Source organism: Oreochromis niloticus, linkage group LG2, assembly GCF_001858045.2.
Source record: "Oreochromis niloticus isolate F11D_XX linkage group LG2, O_niloticus_UMD_NMBU, whole genome shotgun sequence".
In the NCBI taxonomy this organism is placed as follows: Eukaryota; Metazoa; Chordata; class Actinopteri; order Cichliformes; family Cichlidae; genus Oreochromis; species Oreochromis niloticus.
The window spans coordinates 9051139-9071869 of record NC_031966.2 but is presented as its reverse complement, the minus strand read 5'-3'; the positions used below and the strand labels follow the sequence as shown (position 1 = coordinate 9071869).

Genomic DNA, 20731 nt, shown 5'->3' with positions numbered 1-20731 from the left:
CCACAAGATGAGTAACGCCACGCACGAGCAAGAACGCTGCCAACGGCGCCAGACATTTACGTATGTTACATCGTCGGCTCTGCAAAGAGTCAATGCAGAAGTCTGAACCAGGATCTAGATTTCACCCTGAGGTTTGGGTGGACACATTAGAGTCCTTCACATGTGTGACAAAACACACGGAGAGGTGACAAAGCCTTTAAACACACACACATACACACACACAGAGCCTGAGGTGAGAGGACACAGCAGTGTGTGTGTGTGTCAGTGTCACTGTGGGTGTACTTGAGTGTTTTCTCTTATAAATGTGTGTGTCAGAGCTCACACACTATGGAAGTGTGTATCACCTGTGTGTGTGTGTGTGTGTGTGGCTGAGGTCCAAGGCCTCTCTAACGAGCCAACATGGACTTGGTCCTGGCCCCCCTCCCCCCCTCCGTCCTCCCCCCTGACCTCCTCTGAGGTCACTGGCTCCCACCACTGCGACCCGACCAATCACAGCCAGGCGTTGTGACGGACAGCCGCCGGCTCCAAGGACACCGAGGGCGGAGGGATTAGACGGTGAGGACGAGCGCCGCGTTAATAAAGGATTGTGATGCTGGTGGTTGTGAGCGCCTGATTGGATGTGGAGGGTTTGGTTTTTTTTAATGTGGCATTGGATGAAAAATAAATGAAGGAATCACGGCTGCTGTTTTAAAATCAGAAAAAAAACCATATTTTTCCGAGGGCATGAATTTATTGACATGCACCGAATCACCTTTTTGGGTCAGTGTTTCCCAGCTGTACGTTTTCATGGATGAGAATAAAAGAAAAGGAGCGTTACGGGACTTCTTTAGGTCTTAAAGAGCTGCAGACGCCGCGAACCGAAGCCTGTGATCAGCCGCCAGTTCGCGCTCGTACTGCAGCATGTAAATGTTATTTTGCTGTTGCTGGTGTTGATTAAACGATTCACACGGCGGCGTCTCGTGCCGGAAGCGAGAGGTGAGAAAGAAGTGAGACGCCAAAAAAACAGAAGAAGCAGGAAAGAAACAAAAGAAATCTGACTGATGCCAGCAGCAGCTGCACGGAGAGCACAGCTGGATTGCATCAACATGTGCGAGAGGTTCATACATGCAAACATTTTATCATGTTCACATGTGATCTTAACCTTACCTCCCTGCAGGCGACACCTTCAGCCAATTTGCATAAAAATCGCCTCACAAAAAGTTTCACCTTATTCTTTTTAAAGCTTCTTTTTCTGCTGAACATTCAGCTATCAGTTCTTAAACGTCGGTGTCCTTAAACGCACCACTACATGGGGTTTTCATTTGCCACTTTCACAATTTATTTTCTGAATAAAAATGTAAGATATTCTTTACTTAAGCAGAACCTATAAAAACAGCAGAGAACTGACCATCTCATTAAAACAAACAGCTCAGTGTTTTCAGTCTTTCTGCCATAAATTCTTTTTAATATGTGGTTAATGTTGTATTTTAAGGGACCTAACAGACATCTAACAAACCAAATTCCACCAAAAACAATTTTTTTTCATATCTGAAAACATAACAAGCTCCAAGTCTGGAAATACATACATCTATTTCTGATTTCTTGAGGGACACAAACCCCAGTCTCCAGGGTGAAAGTCACATCTTTGATCCTTTATCCACAGCAACATTTACGTCTTTAAGACTTTTTTGCTGAAAAATTCTTCCACTGCAGGACAAGTTGCAAAGCATCACAATAATACGATGGGTCAGTTGCAAGGATTCTTGGTTGTGGAGCGAGATTAATATGAAATTTAAAACAATATCAGATAAAATGTTAAGAAAGTTATGCTAGTTTTGTTTATTTAGAGGTAATTAGTCCATCGTTGTTAGCCACGGCTTTCTGACACAGCGTCGTCCATGTTGGCTAGCTCACCTTTATCAAACAGTCGCCATGTTTCACAGCTCACTGAGCTCAGTGCAGCATTTTAGCTGTAACTACTGTCCTCTGGCAGCATGTCTGTGCAGTGCACAATAATACAAGCACTAAATGTAGCATCCATCTATAACTTTAACCCTGTGAGGACTAATCCATCAGTGTCAGGTCTAACCCATTTTAGAAAAATGTGTCCCGTAGAAGTTTTTTTCCTCCCTTTACAAAAACAGAAAGATTGGTATTTTAACACCATAATCCCACCCAAGCCTCATTCGTACATTACCACATGATTTCCACACGAAAGGACCAAGACAAGTGGGCCGGGTTTAAGATCCTGCATACACGAACAATTACAACAACTCAAACTTTTGCTGAAGGCGGAGAGATGCAGATCTCTGGGGAAAAAACGGGACTGAAGTTAGATTGAATCTCTAAAAATCAGCCTAACTGATGGCTGCTATTGATGAATGAGAAGTAAGACATTCACAGTGAGAAGCAAATAAACCAAAAGTGTATTTAATCCTGTTTGCTGGATAGAAGTAACCCTGACCTGCAGTTTGCACTGCACTGCATTCTTTTGCAGCAACTCGAGAGAATCAAACAACTGATTCCCTCCATTTATACTCAGCGACAGCCAGCTTTACGCCGACCGTGCAATTAGACGTCAAAGAAACGATTCGCGATCGCAAGCAGGAGGCTAAACCAACCAATCATAAACGCCAGACTCCTCGCTGTGCGATCACTCCTGATGTTCATGAGCATCACAAACTGAGCCAAAAACCTGAACCAGACACAGCAGCAGAAAGAAAATGAGAACAGTTCCTACCTGTCGATGATGACGGGGTCAGAGGGCGTCTCATTGCGATTTCCGCAGCTCTTCTTGTCACAACACCGGCTGTGAAAGGAAAGGACACACTGAGTTAACACAACTTGAAAAAGCAGCTGATTTAAACGTTACCCAAAACAGGTGCAGGTCAATGAGCCTCTCTAACCTTTAAAAATTAGTAAAAATCATCAGTGATCTTCACATTCACAGCTCGCTGAGCTCAGCGGACTGTTCCAACAAGTCACCATTAGTCTTAAAAAAATAAAAATGCAAATTCAGTTTCAGGTTTTTCACAAATTGCTGAACATGAGTCATAAAAGAGAGAACAGGGAAATAAAATAATTCAAACCAAGAAAGAAAATAAGTTGTCTTTAAATTAACTAAAGTGACTTCTAACTTTATCTGTAGTTTCAACCAAATTTGTGGAAAAATATAGATTTAAAAAAATATAATATTAGTTAATAATCAGCTTCTAAAATAAATCCACCCAGCAATCTGGTAAAACTTTTATTTTGAAAAGCAGGTTGGTGTCACATACACACACACACACACACACACACACACACACACACACAGACAGACACACAGCTGAGTCCAGCTGGGTGGGGTCCAAGCCAAGGTCACTAACAGTTGGATGATACCCAGCGATGGAAGCACCCCCACCCTCCCCGGTGCCATCGCCCTGACAACCAGCCAGGCAACCGAAGGGCGCCTCGCCAAACAGCCGTCCAGGTAGCCAGAGGGCGAAGCGGCCGGCGTTTCATCCAAGCAGCCACAGACTCCAAACTTAAACGAGCCAGGAGCCCGTCCAGAGTCTGTGCAGGCATCCGGAGGGAGCGCTGGATTTCTACTTCAGCTCTGCAGGGTGGGGGACGGGTGGAGCCAAATGAAGCTTTTGGTGTGGTGGGTCAGTGTGGCATGTAGAACAGCAGTCGGCTGAGCCGGTCACATTAATATCCGTCAGACGGGCTGGACGGATGAGACGCCGCTGCAGACGTTTACACACTGAAACTGCAGGAAACTGTCTGAATGACGGAGCGTCCAAATGTCCTGACGGCTGGAGGCCATCAGTGAATGCATCGTGAGGTGTGCAGTCAGGTAGGGAATGTAACAAAGTACATCAGTACTGACTGATCTGAATATTGATATCCAATCAAATTTATTCATAATGTGCTGCAGATGTTATGGACGGACGAGATCAAAGAATCAGGCCAAAAAAACACCGTCAGGTTTAAATATTAAAACAATTCTATAAGAAAAAAAGACAAAACAGGGTAAAAACACAATACAGTGACTACGCTTCGGAAAGATTGTGGTTAAATCTGTTCACCCACACGTGTCACTCCGTTTATATGGCCGCAGAGACGACGGCCAGGTTTGCACATGTGCAAAGTCCTCATAAGGAGGCTGGAGGGATGGTTGTGGTACACTTCCTGTTTGGACCTTTAGCATTCTGCAGTTCTTTCACTTCCACTCGTTGGTTATGGCATTAAAAACCAGTCGGTTAACGAGAACTCGCTGAGAAACGAGCGCAGATTCAGGCCCTAATTCAAAGGACGCCCTGACGTAAGTTAACCAAACCAAAGCCACGCCCCTGGGACGAGGACAGGCTGAATGACATCTTTACATGGTGAAAGGTTGTGATTGGATATCCCAGCATCCTGATGCGTCACACCGTGTTCGTAACCATGGCACTAAGGGTCGCACTATGGGACGGCCTGGGGATGAGGACAGGGTGGCGTCGCCATCCTGTCTCTTTAATATTTAAACATTTCACAAAAGCCAAGAGTGTAGCTCTCAAATCACTGTGTGCTGCCCTTCTCGAGGCTTCCAGAACTTGGCCAATCAGAGCAAGGTGGGGTTTATTAGAGAGTATTAAAGTCTTAAAGTGAGAGGCAAAGCTGCCCTATTAGGGTTAGGGTTAGGAGCGAGAAATGAGAAGAAGGACGCTTCAGTGACCTCTCACGCAGCCTTCATCGGTTTGAAGCTGCTTGGGCTGGAAGCTGATCAGCTGCAAATACAAGCTGCAGGAGAGGTGCTGCAGAGCTGATTGGTTTTACAGCACTGTACATTTATAGTATGGTTTGTTTTGTTTGTTTTTTAGAGGGAAGTGTTGTTGTGTTCGTTTGTAGTTGGTATTAATTACTACAAAAGGTGGACAAAGTCGATTTAGGGCGTCAGAGTTCAAACTAAACCAGCAAAATAAGTTTTTAATAAACAGTAAATCAGCAGAAATAATGAATAACATTTGTGGCGTTCACTCATGTGCCGTTTTTTTGAGGATATTGACTGTGAATATTTTTATTTTTCATGAAAACATGCAGAGGATGTTAAAGTGTTTTTACTGCCCTGAGCAGTGCCTGCAGGCGTTCCTCTCAGGCTGCATGTTCAACCTCTACCAATCAGAGGGGAGGCCGAGCAAGGCCAGTTTATTTGTAGAGCGCCTTTCAACAACAAGGCAACACAAAGTGTTTTACATGCAACAACGACGACACAGTATGAATAAATACTTTCATATTTCATATGATCAAACTGAAGTATTTCTGAGATCTGAAGAAAACAACAAATGTGGAAACGTACGATCTTTGAATTTCACAATGGGGACGAATTTACGTGTTCTTGCTAAGGTAACATGCTCGCACATGTTCATCTGAGTTGTAGGAACGGTTAGCGGTTCCTTACCCTAGCATCATCAGTGTGTGGATGTGAAATGCTCCACCAGCAGCATGGGTGGAGGTCTGAGCTCTGTTCGGGTGCACAGTAAGAAGGAGGGGTGTGGATCCTCTCCCAGATGATGTTTTTACTTCAGTTTATTCATTTCGCTCCATGAATCCATCACTCTGATGAGAACTTGGCTGCGAGTGTTGATGTTTAACTTTGATAAACATGTAAAAGCTTTTTGCTTCCAGTTGGGTTTGTTGGCCCATCCTCCTCATACTGCCTTGGAAAGAGTCATTCATGCTTTTGATTTGGGAAGACAAAACCCCTCTGCTCGACGTTTACCTCAGACGAGGTGATGCATCTGAGATGAGAAGAACGTGTTACTCCAGTTTTAGCTTCACCTTGTTGGCTTATTGATTATTTTTAAAAGAGTAAATGGGTTACCACCACCGTATTAGTCTTATTTTATTCACAGCATTGAGGTGTGCTGATCAGATGATCATCAATACTTCAGAACAAAGTTGACCGATCTTTTGCGCCAAGTCTGGAATACTGGAATTATATATTAGAACCGCCCCAAATGTTTCTGCATGTAAATGTTTATTGAAGACTCATTTCTGCTGTCTTTAATTCAAGCCAAACCTTAACATCTTGTAATTGTTTCATTTTTTAGTTTTTTTTCCTCTTTTTTCCTGCCTGTGAAGCACTTTGGTTTTGGTTCTTTTAAATGTACTACAGAAATAAACCTGAGCTTGACCATTTTATGTAAAAATAAACACAAATCATCTGCTAGAACAGCAAACCCCAACCCCCGGGCCATGGACCAGTACCGGTCTGTAAGTCGTTTGGTACCGGGCTGCGATATTTATGAAATTTATGATTTCACGGTTTTTAATCAGATTTTAGCGTTATTTTTTAATCATTTTTAGCGTTAACTCAGTTTCCCTGGGTCTTTTCCTGTGTGTTCTGAATAAATATTCCTTTTTTTGGTACTGTTACTGGTTTTATTTTGTTGTATTTATCCGCGACACCTTAAAGGCCGGTCCGCGAAAATATTGTTGGGCATAAACCGGTCCATGGCGCAAAAAAGGTTGGGGACCGCAGTGTTAGAACATAATGATATGAGGCATGTGAATAATGATGTTTATCAGACAACAGACCATCAAATAGACCATTCCTGTCCTTATCAGCAGGAGAAGCTATAAAACTTGTGAAAATACAGTTAAACGTCTAAATTAATTCTCCTCCTTCAGATCTTCACATTTTTCAAAGCCGTCCAGTGGACCAAATTGGAGTGTTGTGCAGGCCAATTCTGGCCCCCGGGCCTTATTTTTTAGATCCCTGTTGTAATCACTCAGTTCATGTTTGCATAACTTATATTCCAATGGATTGAAACTTTAACATAAGCTTCACATTCAGTACAAAAACATTTAAATGCTGCACTCTTTCTTACATTTAAGTTCAGCGTGCTTTTAAGCTGCAGCTCGGTATCACTCCCACTTTCTCCGCCTCAGAGGACATTTTTCAGCCAACAATGAGACAGAAACGTTCAGATATTTGTCAAAATTAATTTACAACGGCGAGATTGAGCTTTCTGAAATGCAAATATTAAAAAATCTGACACAAGCGATCCAGCTATCATTAAAATAACAACACGATCCCGACACAAGATCTAATTTTCCTCCTTCTGACAAGCTGCTCTGCACAATGTTTTTCTCTTATCGCTGTGAGGGTCATTAACATATCTTCCGGTAATTCTTAAAAATTAATCATATCGCATATGACCCGTGACGTCCTGCGTTCGCCCCATGCTGTCCTGAATCAAATTGCCATTTGACAAACAAGCGTCAAATCGAGGCTGCGAATGCCAAATGAGTCGCTTTATGAATCATTTATCACACCGTTTGATCTCTAAGTACAGAAAAATCATAAACCGGGTGCCGTGTTTGTGTCTCTGTATGGACGTGTGACTGTTGCCATAGAATGCGCCACAATAATTTATTCCCCCAGCTACTTGGAGCCATTAGTGAAAGTTCCAGGAGACCAATTAGCATTGGAAACCCACTGGTGCTGCTGTGGTGACAACCTCCTCCAAACTGCCAAAGAAGTGTTATAAACAAACTGGACCCCAGGAGCACTGCCGGGGCCCCTCCAGGGACCCGGGGCCCCTTTCCAAAGACAAAAACAAACCTTGGCTGAGCGTCCACAATATCGCCTTAATGACGTTTCCCCCCGGGCCGCAAACAGGCTAACACCACGGCCGGCTAATGACTGCGAGGAACAACACACACAGACCTGAGAGGGGCTGAGTGTGTGTGTGTGTGTGTGTGTGTGTGTGTGTGTGCGCATGTGTGTGTGGCTAAAATAAAACAAACAGTGTGTGTGGTGTTGCTGCTGTCACTCATTTGGCGGCGAGAGCTCGTCCCTGCTCCAGAGAGAGGCTGGTCGTACACACACACACACACACACACACACACACACTCTCAGGCCACCAAAAACATTGGAGCCACAGGAGCCAGTTTGGCCGGCGAGCCTCAGCCAGGCCACACAAGCATCATTACCGCTGGCTGCTCCTCCTCGCCACTTCAGACGTCACCACAAGTGGAATCTACTTAAGCCACAAAGAGAAGGTTTGTCCAGGCATGTCGGTGCTGCTATCTCTCTCTCACACACACACACAGAAGGAAAAAAAAACAGCGATTCCCACTGCGTCACTAGGATCACAGCATCCAGATAACACAGAGTGGGACGGGCCGGGGATGCAGGGCTCGCTTTCAAAGGGCAAGTGTTGTAATTACCCAAAGGCTTGGAAAACCTCAGCAGCCGCCAGGCCCGCTGATTCGCTCCAGCCCGGCCTGGACGCCACCTTCCTCTGTGAGCGCGGCAGCAGGTTTTCCTCAGCATTGCCCGAAGCCTGGCAGCCAACGAGGCGAGGCGAGCCGAGGCGAGGCGAGCGGCCCGGAGCTGGCGAGCCTCCGGGAGCCTGCTGGCAACGCCGCAGTGCCAACCTGGCTGCCGCCGCCGCTGCAGCGCCTGCTTTTCGCTGCTTTGTGATTGCAGAGATCAGTTTAAGAAGGGCTAATGTGAATCGGTAATATGACGGCGAGGTCAGAGCTCAAACACACAGTGAAGGAACCTGTCCCAGAGTGGCTTCCAGAAAAAGAGATACCACCAAACCCAGTTCCATCTCTGAATAAATCTGAATTAATCTGAGATAATCCAGGAACAAACCAAATCAGACCAGAGATAATCCAGAAATGTGTTTCACAAACATCTTCAAACTACAAGTACTCAAATGGAAATCTGCACCACTGCAAACCCAAAAGCTCAAAACTTTTCAGAGTTTGTGATGTTTTCTCTGTAACTAGTAACTTAAACTCTTGTTCAGACTGAGGTTTCCTCATTTTAACATTTACGTGTACTTTCTTCAAATCAGTGCATCCGCTGCACATGTGCTGTATTGTACTGTAGCATCCTGACTGGATGTTCTCCAGGTTTACAGGATGAAGGGACTAAAACATTCTGCAGCTCTAACAGAATGAGGCGTTCTTCTTTTTCTTTCATTGTGTTTACAGTTCAGTTACTTAGGCTGGGACTTTTTTTCACGCTTGAATAACAAAGCTGTGACACCATTAGTGCAGTGGGTAACCGGACAGAGTGATGCTCTGTCACTGTCACTATCTCAGTGACAATTTCTGAGTACAGGTGGTTCTTGTATGATTAAAGTGCATGAAAAAGGCTCTTTTCTGCATGACTGTTAATTGTATATAAAATATAAATCTGTTAGTAACCAACAACTCGAGCAGTGAGAGCACAATGTTTCTTTTTCAGAGTTTTTGCAGGTTTAAAACCTAAACATAGGCTCAAATCAGATCTAATACCAGTTTCATCAACATACTGACCAACATGAGAAGGATATCAGCAAAAGTAAGGAGGATGAGGCCTAGAATTCATTTTTTTTCATTCATTTCTTTCATTTTTGCTGCATTCTTCAAGATTTATGAGAAAAAAAAAAGAATGACTACATATCAGATTTTTAAGGTCGAAAACAATAGCTCAGTTTAATGTAAATACTGACTGTTTCATGTCTTTTCAGGTTTTCTTAGAAAACCTAACTACTTTAAGACCCGAAGAAACCCAGAGAAGGTCTCTATAAAAAAAACATTAGAGGGTAACATCCTGCAGCATCCAGGTAGGTGCAGCATCCAGGTAGACAAACCAGTGGGGACGCCCATAAAGACGACCTCACCTGGGGCCGTGGAGGCAGAGAAACACGGAGCGCGTGTTGGAAACAGCGAGGCAGTCTCTGATGCCTCACTCATTAGTGAATGGAAACACAACATCCATCAGGGGGAAAGCTGGTTAATAATCGCACTCAATCACATAATGACTGAAGCTCAGAGACGCCGACAGCCAGCCGTCGTTATGGAAATGAAGCTCGTATCGACGGAATCTCGCAGGGGGAAGTGAGCTCGATAAAAAGTGATAGCAGAAGGGAAGCTCACAGATACTCAAGTCTGGCTGAAAAGTGGGAGAGATAAACGGCAGAGCAGAAGGCGGATGCGAGGTCGAACATGTCAGACCTGTTCTTGTTTTAACCGCTTCAAGTTCAACTGAAAGGTACAAACTGAGTTTTCTGCTCACGGTGTAAACCAGTCCAACAAACATTTAAACCCCTTTACTCCATTTTTAACTAATTTAGTAACATCTTAACAGTTTGAAAACCAGTCTACTAAACATTTAAACAAGTTCCACTCTGAGCTGTTGCTGTTTTTGCTCAGTTTACTGTGAAGATTACCCAGTTTACTCTATAGATGACCCAGATTACTATACACACTGCACACTAAAGCCAGTTAACTTTGTCAATTTTTTTTTCAGATTTGCACCAACTCAGCACACATGTATACACTTTAAATTAAGGTTTACACCATTTTTACCTATTTATTAAACATTTCAACAGTGTGCACCCAATTTAACCCAATTTACCGCATATTTAAACTGATTTAATTTAAACTGATTTTAAAGTTATCAGTTTCCCGAACCACTCAGTCGCTAAGAGGGTCCTGCACCAAAAACTTCGCTTTGGTTGCTTTGGTTGCCAGCAGAAAGCTGCAGTCATCCATAGTTTGCATGGAAGACACCAACTTCTCTGCAGACATTTACAAAATACTCACCAAGCTGGTGAAGCTGTGAAAACTGGAAACAGAAAGAGTTCCCCTTCAAGGTTTTTGCCCTAAAGATGTAACAATCATTAATGGCCTGCATTTGTATAGTGCTTTACTCAGTCCCTAAGGACCCCAAAGCGCTTTACACTACATTCAGTCATTCACCCATTCACACACTGGCAATGGCAAGCTACATTGTAGCCACAGCTGCCCTGGGGCGCACTGACAGAGGCGAGGCTGCCGGACACTGGCGCCACTGGGCCCTCTGACCACCACCAGTAGGCAAACATGGGGTTAGTATCTTGCCCAAGGATATTTGGCATGCAGCCAGGAGGCAGTCTGGGATCGAACCACCGACCTTCTGATTAGTGGCTGACCTGCTCTGCCACCTGAGCTACAGCCACCCCAGCAACCGCTCTCCAGCCTTTTAGGAAAGTTTTACTTATCAGTGACTGGTCTACAGGTCCTTGGCACTAGGGCCTAAGTCAGTTAATACAGCCAGATTTATACAAAATTATACACTGACAATCCAGTTAACTCCAAATATACTGCATGTACTAATTCATTAAAACAATTAATCCAATCTATTCCCTTTATTGTTTTAATGTAAACCAGCTTGTGGACCACATTTGGCTCAGTTTTTTCCAGATGAGCCAGTTTATTGTAGTACACCTAAACCAGTTAACTCTACAAACAGACTAGTTAACATGTAAACTAATTTATTCATTCACCAATGTTATAAAAGGATATTATGTCCACATTAACCAGTTTATTCACACTGGGAAACAAACAGATGAGCGATAAATAAATATAAACCATCAAAAATGATGATTTTTTCCTACATGTGGAGAAACGGACTGCTGCAGCTCCAACTGACACTCCAGATTCAGTTGTATTTATATATTTGTGTGTTTGTGTGTCCTATTTTCACACACACACACACACACACACACACACACACACACACTATGGTTGTTCTTCACTCCTCGGTCTGAACCAGTAAAACCATTAACTCACAGACGACAGCAGAGACACGCAGGGCAGGAAACGTGTTGATTGGTGTGATGAACAACAACCCAACAGCTGCTCTTTTTTCCTCTCACAAAAACACACAGAGCGTTCAGGCCAACAAATGTACACACACACTTTATCAATACAACCTCGAATAATGAAAAGCCGTACAGGAGTACATTTAAAGTTACAAAATACCTCAAAAAGGGAAGAAATGAAAAGTATATTCAGACACAAAGCTGCCACTAGAATGAAAGCAGAAACTAGAAAACACAACGGAAACCAAATCCATACACAATATTTAAGATTTACAATTCAGGTACAGATTAAAATATGAAGATAATTTAGAATTCAAATAAAAATGTAAAAGTGAAACTAAATTCTGATGTAAAACCATCATCAAATCTACATCCTGTAAAACATTTTTAAATGCCCTCACTGTGTAAAAGTAAAATGAATTTCACAACGTCCAAGAAAACGACACCCAAACAAATACAAATTTTATTATAAACCTGTATTATATACAGGGTTTGCACAGGTGCTTGAAATCATTGAAAATGGTTACATTTTAATGCTGTTTTTTAAGGTTAGAGAGGTGATTGGATTTTGGGCATAGTGCATTTTTATCTAACAGAGGTTCATTTATTAGATGGAGAAACAAATTAAGTCAGAAAGCTTCTGTGCCACCTCCGCCAGTCTGTTTCAGTGGGTGACCTGCCCCCCCAGGGACAGTGGGACTCGGAGGTGAGTGCACAGACATGTACAAATACATATTAACAATAACACAAGGACCAAATCCATGAGTATCCTCCTCACGCTGGAAGAGTCTGTGCGCTTGTGTCACATGAAAGTGGAAGCAAGTATTACAAGACAGTGCTAATTTGTTAATGTTCTTGAAAGTGACGTCATTGGCTAAATTACTGAGATCCAGTGATGCAATATTACATTGCCAGTATTGCATGTCAATTACGGCATGGTCGATTATGGAATCTGCTGTGAACATAGCCAGCGTTACTCAACAGTAACAGTAACGTTATTTTCTCCTGCAACTCGAACGTTAGCCTAGCACAACTAGCTAACTTACAGCTAACAGAGTAACGGTCACACAATAAGAAAGTTGTCACCAACCAAAGACAAACATCTGATCATTAGGTCATGTTTTCATGCGCTTTACAATCTGCAGCATTTCTCAAGAGTTGACTTGGGTTGTTTTGTGTGTTTTTTGTTTTTGGGTTGTTATTTTTTGGGGGGCGGGGGCACCTGTGGATCTGACTAATACCTGGAAGAATCATCACCCTCCCTGCCTTTGAAGTTGTAATGTACACGAGCAGCTCTCTTCTCCATCACACAAATGTAAATGTGGTGCCACATGACTTCAGAGCCAGATTTACTAACATCTTGCATGAGCACAACCTGCAGTGTTTACAAAGACAGCTCAGTGACAAGACTCCATGTAAGAGGTGGAAACTCAGAGGCTGTGTCTGACCCTCACATATGCATTTCTAAGAGATCCTTTCTCAAGGTGCAAAATATATGGAGGAGAATATTTAAATCAAGCATGCAATTCACTAATGTTTGTGTTACATAACTTGCTGCTAATTCCGCTGTTATTTAACACCTAACATATCAGTAAGCAAAAATTTGTGCTTGTCAATTTCTTTCCAGCAATTTCCAGTAAACCATCATATCTTCATAAATACAGGAGATATCCAAAATCAAAGCATGTCTAATTTTTGTGCCTGATGTGGAACCGACTACGCCCATTTTGAAAAACAGCTCAGCTTTTATGAATCACCTGTGAAATTAACGACACTATTTCAGGATTGTGCTCAAATCTTGCCACATTTTTTTTAAGACCAGGCCCTAAGGCTGCATGTTTAAATAAAGGCAGATAAATAATGTGTTCTAAATGTAAATAACAATATCATTATTAATGACAGATTCACATTTACGCACTTACACACGTATACAGAGCGACCGTTTATCCAACCAGTGCTGCCAACTTTGAGTTGTTAATGCACAGCTCAAGTTGTCATGTTTTGATTTGCACAGCACTGTGACTCACTTTCTGCCTCAGAGACTAATTTTCTAATATTTTTAGTAAAGAATTTATTTACAGAATTTTAAGGAAAGATGAAATTGCCAGAAAACTGCTTGAACTTGACCCTGGAAAAGGTGTCTGGACATTTTTATAGCAAAATTAGTCTTTTTCTGATCAACTTAATGAACTGACTAATGTGTTCACAAAATCCTAGAAGAAGCACATACACTGCTCAAACTCTGGGCTTGGAGAGGCCTCCAAAAGATTAACGCTTAACATTCCCAAAGTTGAGTGTTTTCATTTCCTCTGAAGAATTTAATCTAACGTATAACAAAAAAAATGAATACATCATTCCATAGAAATTATGCCCTAAACTACTCGACAATAATAATGACTTCCAGCTTTTTATTTTCCTTCTTGGACTCTTTTAGAGCAGCTTTGCATGATTCACATTTCAAAAATAATCCTTATTTATACTCTACTGCACTCTCTTTACACCCCCACCCTCTCTGAAACAAGACTTTTTAGCTCCCGTCTCATTAAGCCTGCTTATTTGTGATTGGCCGGCTTCTAGAACCCTACCAAGGGGCATTAGCGTGTGCGTATACCTCGTTATTTGGTTGCAGTTCAGTTATTTAGCAGTTTCTTTGTTTTTGGACACACCTACACACCTACAAAATTCTGTTATTCAGTTGTTTAAATTTGATCAGTTATTTACATTTTAAACACCTTCTTCTCTCAGAGACAAAAACTCTTCTTCACATCTAAACTTCTCCATTATCCAATCATCTTTTGGTTTAAATCACAATCTAACAAGCACACACTTCCTCTGCAAGCATAATTAACACTCCACACACACACACACACAGCAGGGAGATAATTACACTGCACTGTTATTAAACCATGCTTCAGCCTGAACAAAAACACAAATTAAAAAGTCACAGGTTTGACAGAAACTGCCGCCTGCTCTCCTGCCAAAGTGCCGCTGAGCCAAGCGCTGAATCTGTGAACAGACAGCACATCTGTTTTCTTATCTTACCTGCACATGATCTCGTGGGTGAGGAGGACGCGACACATCTCCGGGTTCTTGTCCTGACCTTCATACAGGATGGGCTGATGGGACAGAAGCAAACAGATGATTACGACAGAGAACTCATTTTCTTAAAACTCATCACATGAAATCATACGGCCTACAATCTGATTTATTTTTCCTCCCACAGAGTAAAAACCTGCAAAGGGGAAAAGAACTGTTAAACAAAACAAGACAAATCAGCTCATTGTCAATGATGCATTTTAGCTGAATATGTTAAACAAGTTAAACTAGTTAAAAGAACCAAACTCTGTCACAATATAGCTGCTTTTGAGGTAACCAGTTTTAACATTCAAAAGTTAAACTGGGCTTGAGAAGTTTTAACCGCAGCATCATCCAGACTCTGAACTGAATAAAACCAGCTGGGAACCAGTTTTAGCAACTGGGGATCAGACCTCGAAGGACCCCACTGTGTGGTGGTCAGAGGTGAACTGGGCACCCTACCCTGGAGCCTACTGTGGGAGAGTTCAAGTACCTCAGAGTCTTGTTCACGAGCGAGGGAAGGCGGGAGATTGTCACAGCATCTGCAGTGATGGGAACGAATTAGCGGACCTTTGTGGTAAATGATAAATGAACTAGTTCTAATAAAGCGCTCTCGACTCTACTGGAGAACTCAAAGTACTTTATACAACACGCCGCATTCACACACGCACTTTCTACTTAAAATTCACACACAGTCACACTCCAATGGACGCATCAGAGAGCAACGTCGGGTAGTATCTTGCCCAAAAGGTATTTGGCATGCAGACTGGAGCAGCCAGGGATCGAATCACCAGCTCTGCCTCCTGAGATCTGTGGTGAAGAGAGAGCTGGTCAAACTACCAGTCGAACCACCTCTAAGGCTAGAAGCAGTGGGCAAGAACCTAAAAGTTAAACTGCAGGTACCAGCGGCTGAAATTAGCTTCCTCCGAAGCCTCAGACACCGAGTGAGGAGCTCAGTCATTTGTCAGGGACAGCTGAGGTGCTACCCAAGACTCTTCTTCGAGACCTCGTCAGTGAGGTGTTTCAGGCATGTCCTACAGGGAGAAGACATCAGGACATGAAGGAGAGATCACATCTCTCGGCTGGTCTGGGAATGCCTCCGTGTTTCTCCAGAAGAGCTGGAGAAGGCGGCCAGGTATCTCTGCTGCCCCCGTGAGCCGAACCGATATAGGTGGCAGCAAATGCAAAAGCAAAAGAACCCCCAACCATTTAAACTAGTTTAGTCTGTATGCTAGCATTCATCGCTTTCCTGCCATACATCCGGTTTAGCTTCAATCTGATCAGCTGATATTTAGATGTGTGCAGGTGTTCCTTTTATTTTGTCATTCCCCTCTGCCTATCCACAGTCTGCACCAGTAATAAAGTCAAACATGGCCTCCAACCATTCACACATCCCACCACCTCCCCTTTTGGTGGTCTCAGCCTCCTCTGGCCTTCCCACAATTCCCTGCCAGATGGCGGGCGGCGCCCCAGGATGAAGCCCCCCTCCTCATCCTCCGCTCTCCCTCCTCCTCACCCCCGCAGAGCTGTCGTGTCAGAGTCTGGATGACGGATGACCGCTGTGAGTAGGGCTAGGTGTGCGATTGTACTCGTATATGGGTGTTTGTGGGGACCCGCGTGCTTATGGGGACGTTTTTGGAAGGAGAGGGCATCAGTGCAGGTTTGAGGGCTCGGGTTTGACTGGCTGATTTTCACCGTGATGGGACTGCTTTATTTCAGAGAGGGCCCTCACAGAGACAGAAGCAGAAATGTGTGTGTGGTTTTTGTAATACCCTGGTGGTTGTAAATGAACTCCACTAAAAGCACACGTGTGTGTGTGTCCTCACCCCTCCTCCTCCTCTTTTCTTTTTTCCTGCGATGACCTACTCGTACCTCATCCACCTTTATAGTCAAAACAGACCTCCACCCTGCACACACACACACACACACACACACACACACACCCTGGGGGACCATACTTTTAGGATAACGACCACTTCTGCATTATTGATCCCGATCCTGGCTCTGTTCCTCTGGATTAAAATGCTCCAGTTTGACCAGGAGGGATGTGGATTGCATCAGGGACACACACACACACACAGAACTGGTGGTCGATATTTATACATCATCATTCCTGATGCATGAGTCCTGTGAGTGCGTGACTGCATGTCCACTTTCATGCTTATTTGCAGGTTAATGTCCCCTGTCTGAGGCGAGCAGAGGACGCACCTCAGAAATTTTCAGACGTTCACGTGTTTAAAAAGTGAGGACGAGGCCATTTTGGAAAAAATAATGTCGTTTATTAGAAAGTGAATATTTGGGAAAGGTGAGATGTTTTGGGCAGGACTGAGTACCTGTATTAAAATTTTGTTCTGTGTAAATATTTCACAAAAAAAGTTTGAAAACAAAAACGACTGTTTTTCAGATTAAAGTTCAGCAGGCTTCAGAGTGTGTGTGTGTGTGTGTGTGTGTGTGTGTGTGTGTGTGTGTGTGTGTGTGTGTTTTTACATGTCGCTTTAAAGTGTTTCTCATTCTCTGCATAGTTTTTGTCATTCAAGCACTGATGCATGTTTTATAAAGGGAGCATGTGGGAAAGTTACAAATTTGTTTGTCAGTGAAGGTTTAAAACGTGGGGTTTCCAAAGATATAAAGATCTTAAGGGAAAATCATGAACCTGGGGTGTGAACGATTTGGAGCACATTAAGACTTGTTTTAGAAGAGGAGGCTGTTTTTTACAAAAGGTTAAAAACAGGAAGACGAGGCCTACATTGAGGAAGTCTTCACAACAGTTTGCTTAAGACGACGTGAGAAACGTGTGCTGAACATTTCTTAAATATGAGGTATTTGAGCTCAGAAATATTTTCCAAAGGAAGCACAAACACCTCCCACGGGGGTCTCCCGGTGTGTGAGCCCCTCGGCCTCGCTGCATTATGTGACTCGCTGTGCAGAAGTTACTGCGCCGGCTGCATCGCTGCACGGTCCAATCTGCATTAATGCAGCTGCTCCTCGCTCTGACAAACCCGTGGACATGGGGCTCCTAACAGCTCCTCAATGGGGATTTATCGATCCACGGGGACTCCAGCCGACCTGTCTGTCAGGCCTGCCTCTCCACCAATGGGGTGTCGTGTACTGGGAGGTGAAGGTGTGTGTGTGTCATGGAGGAGGAGGTGTCAGGATTATTGTCTCCAGTGTGCCGCCGCTGCGCCACATTAGGGCCTATTGATCGGTTTGGCTGACGCTTTGTCGGGGAGCCGCTTGGTACATCGATCGGTGACATGCCAACAGGACCGCGGCAGCCGGGGGGGGGGGGTTGTGATATGAGGGGGATAAATAAGCTGAAGCTGGGAGGAGAAGCCGAGCGCATTTGGATGTTTTTTAATATTTACAGTGACAAACATCTGAGGTAGAGCGCTCGACGAGAGGAACAGGAGAATCTGCAGGAACGAGGAGGGAGGTCAGCCGGCAGCGCTGACAGGAATGTGGAAACATTCGGAGGTTTTTGTTGGCAGCGAGGTCGTTCACAGGTTCAAATCCCACACGGGGGTTTCTGAGTGAGTGAAAACCGGAAAGAAGGGAGGACGTGGAGTCAGCTGAAGCCCGAGCTACATCGAGTGGAAAGGAAAACACATCAGTGCTGCTCAAGTTTAAGAAAGTAAGGAGGAGGCGGAGGAGGACAGGAAAGTTTAGTTTTAACTTTAGGGGAACGCTTTAAGATTACAGTAGGTTTGAACTATGTGCCTGAAACCAGCAGAGAAGTCTTGTTTCTTACGCGTTCTGGGACATTATCGGACAGACACAACACATGAATAATCCTTAGCACAAATCTATAGGAAATGCCTGCATAGGCAAAGATGGCGTCCCGCCCCCGTGCACAAAAGAACCAAAGAGCAACCTGACCCGGAAACATAAGAGCCAATCATGTTGCTGTGCTGTTACTCCAATGGGTCTGGGTGATTTCCATTAACAGTAACTCAGCGACATATCAGAACAATCGTGTTCCACACTGAAAGAACATAGGCAGACAAATATTTGATGTTCTCAGGAAAACACAACACACTGATCCAGGTTCAGTCTACCGAACCTTAAACAGAATCTGGGATTTTTGGTGGTAAAACTTGTTTTCCCAACTCTTGACAGTCGGCATTTGACTGATCCAGGGAACATTCAACGATCCAACGCATTCGTCTGACCTACTCCAGTATTCTTAATCTGACAACTCAACTTTGTCCTTTGCCCAGTAATTCTTTTTTCATTTGATGTATGTTTTCACCCCTTTTTTTACCACCTCTGACAAGATTATCTGATTTATTTAGTTTGTCTATTTTTGACCGAGATTAGTCGTAAAGTTTGGAAAGGACTTACAAGAAAATGGCACAGTTTAAGGTATTCAGTATTGGAGTCGATCCAGGAATCCCTCAAAGGGTTTTACCTCTATAAGATCTGCATCATACCTTCAAAAATACAACTCAAACTGTATTTGGGAAGTATTTCAAAGCCAGAAATTAGACACCAGTACAAAAATCTACAGATATTAACAACCTTCTACAGGTAATATTTAGAAACAGCCAGAAGACAGGCTCTGATGGGTTAAGATGGTTTCCCGAAAAATATCAAACGACCCTGAAAAATTGTATTTTGAGTCGTGTTCACGAGACGTTTCTTCAAAGTCCTGCTCACCGTAAACTACCAGGAGATAGAGCGACTCTAAAACTCCAATGTTTGCCTGATGTTTGTAAGATTATTCAAGCCCACTAAAATATTTCCCAGTTGTGATTTATTTCAGTCAAACCAATCTGGGCTTCAGGGCTCGATCCTGGCCGTTTTGAGGCTGCACGTCGTTGTGCAGAAACGCGTCGTGTGACATTTAAAACACGTTGCTGTGACATGTGAAGGTGTGTAAAACAAACTCACTCTGCTGTAAACACTATGAGTGAATCAGAGCTCAGGTGTGTGTGCGCTACCTCACCTGTTTGGTCATGGAGTCTATGAGCCGGACGTAGAGATCCTGTTCTGTCCTGATGCCTGAAAAACACACAGAGAGAAGCATGAGCACACACACACACACACACACACACACACACTTCAGATATAAATTACTGTCATCAACACGCCCGCGTTAGCCTCTTATGCTAATCCGCCCCCCAACAAAGGATCTGATTCCTGATAACGTGCTGTAAATGAATTCTGTTCCGATTCATGTCCCGGTTGTGTATTTGTGTTTTCTGGTGCTCTTGTCGTCTCGCCCCGGCGTCGCTCACACCCCTCAGCAAAAACAAACAGCGGCGCTGCTCCAGAGCTGTTTATTATTTATGGGCCAGGACGCCTTCTCCGGCCCCCCCACCGCCTTCTTCCTCAAGGATAACAAGGAATCCTCATTCTCCGACAAATTAAATATCAATCAGAGCTGCTTGTCTTTTATTAGCCATGCATCCGGGCGTAAATGTGACACAAACACGACATGGGGTGGAGGAAGTAAATTGCAGGGAACACCTGTTAGCGGCGGAGCAGCTCTAATTGTATTGTGCGTTTGAGCTTTTTTTCCCTCTTCTTCTTGCTTTGCGGCCCGTTTGCTCGCAGCTTCCTCTGCTTTCTAATTGACATGATTCACTCCTCGCTCTGCGGCTGAGCGCTGAGCAGTCTGCAGCCTAAATGGCGGCTATCCGTCCCGCTTGCAGATGAGGTCAATTACCTCCGTAAGATGCTAATCCGACGACGCCGACTCATATTAGAGTGATTTATCCCCCTTTGGAAGAAAACGCTCTTTTATGTCCCACTTTATCTGGTGTTTCTGCAGGGGTCTGAGAGCATTACGGCCGCCCTCCTCCTGCAGCTCTGGACTCGTGCCAGCACAAAGGCGAGCTGTGTGTTTTGAATCAGCAAAAGATCCCTCCACTTCCCCACACCACCACCACCACCACCACCAACCGATGGACAAAACAGAGCTCAGATATTCCAGATGTCCGCAGCTCCGCGTGCTGATAATGAAAAGGTTTTTCCAGCCTCGCAGTCTTAAAAGTGCACAGCTGAGTTAAACTCTAACTCCGGTGAGGTGACCTTTAATATAAATTCCATCGCCGCTAATT

At 43.8% G+C, this 20731-nt stretch overlaps 1 protein-coding gene across 5 annotated transcripts in view; it reads right to left on the bottom strand.

Moving 5' to 3' along the window:
• The window catches only part of LOC100695038 (transcription factor COE3), a 145860-nt gene that overhangs the window by 102914 nt on the left and 22215 nt on the right, over positions 1–20731 (bottom strand). For all 5 annotated transcript variants that reach the window (XM_003447623.5, XM_005453249.4, XM_005453250.4 and 2 more), the window contains exons 4-6: positions 19615–19670; positions 14637–14710; positions 2720–2788 (exon numbers count right to left, since the gene is read on the bottom strand). In XM_003447623.5, coding sequence (XP_003447671.1) covers positions 2720–2788; positions 14637–14710; positions 19615–19670 — 199 coding nt within the window. The remainder of the gene's footprint in view (positions 1–2719; positions 2789–14636; positions 14711–19614; positions 19671–20731) is intronic.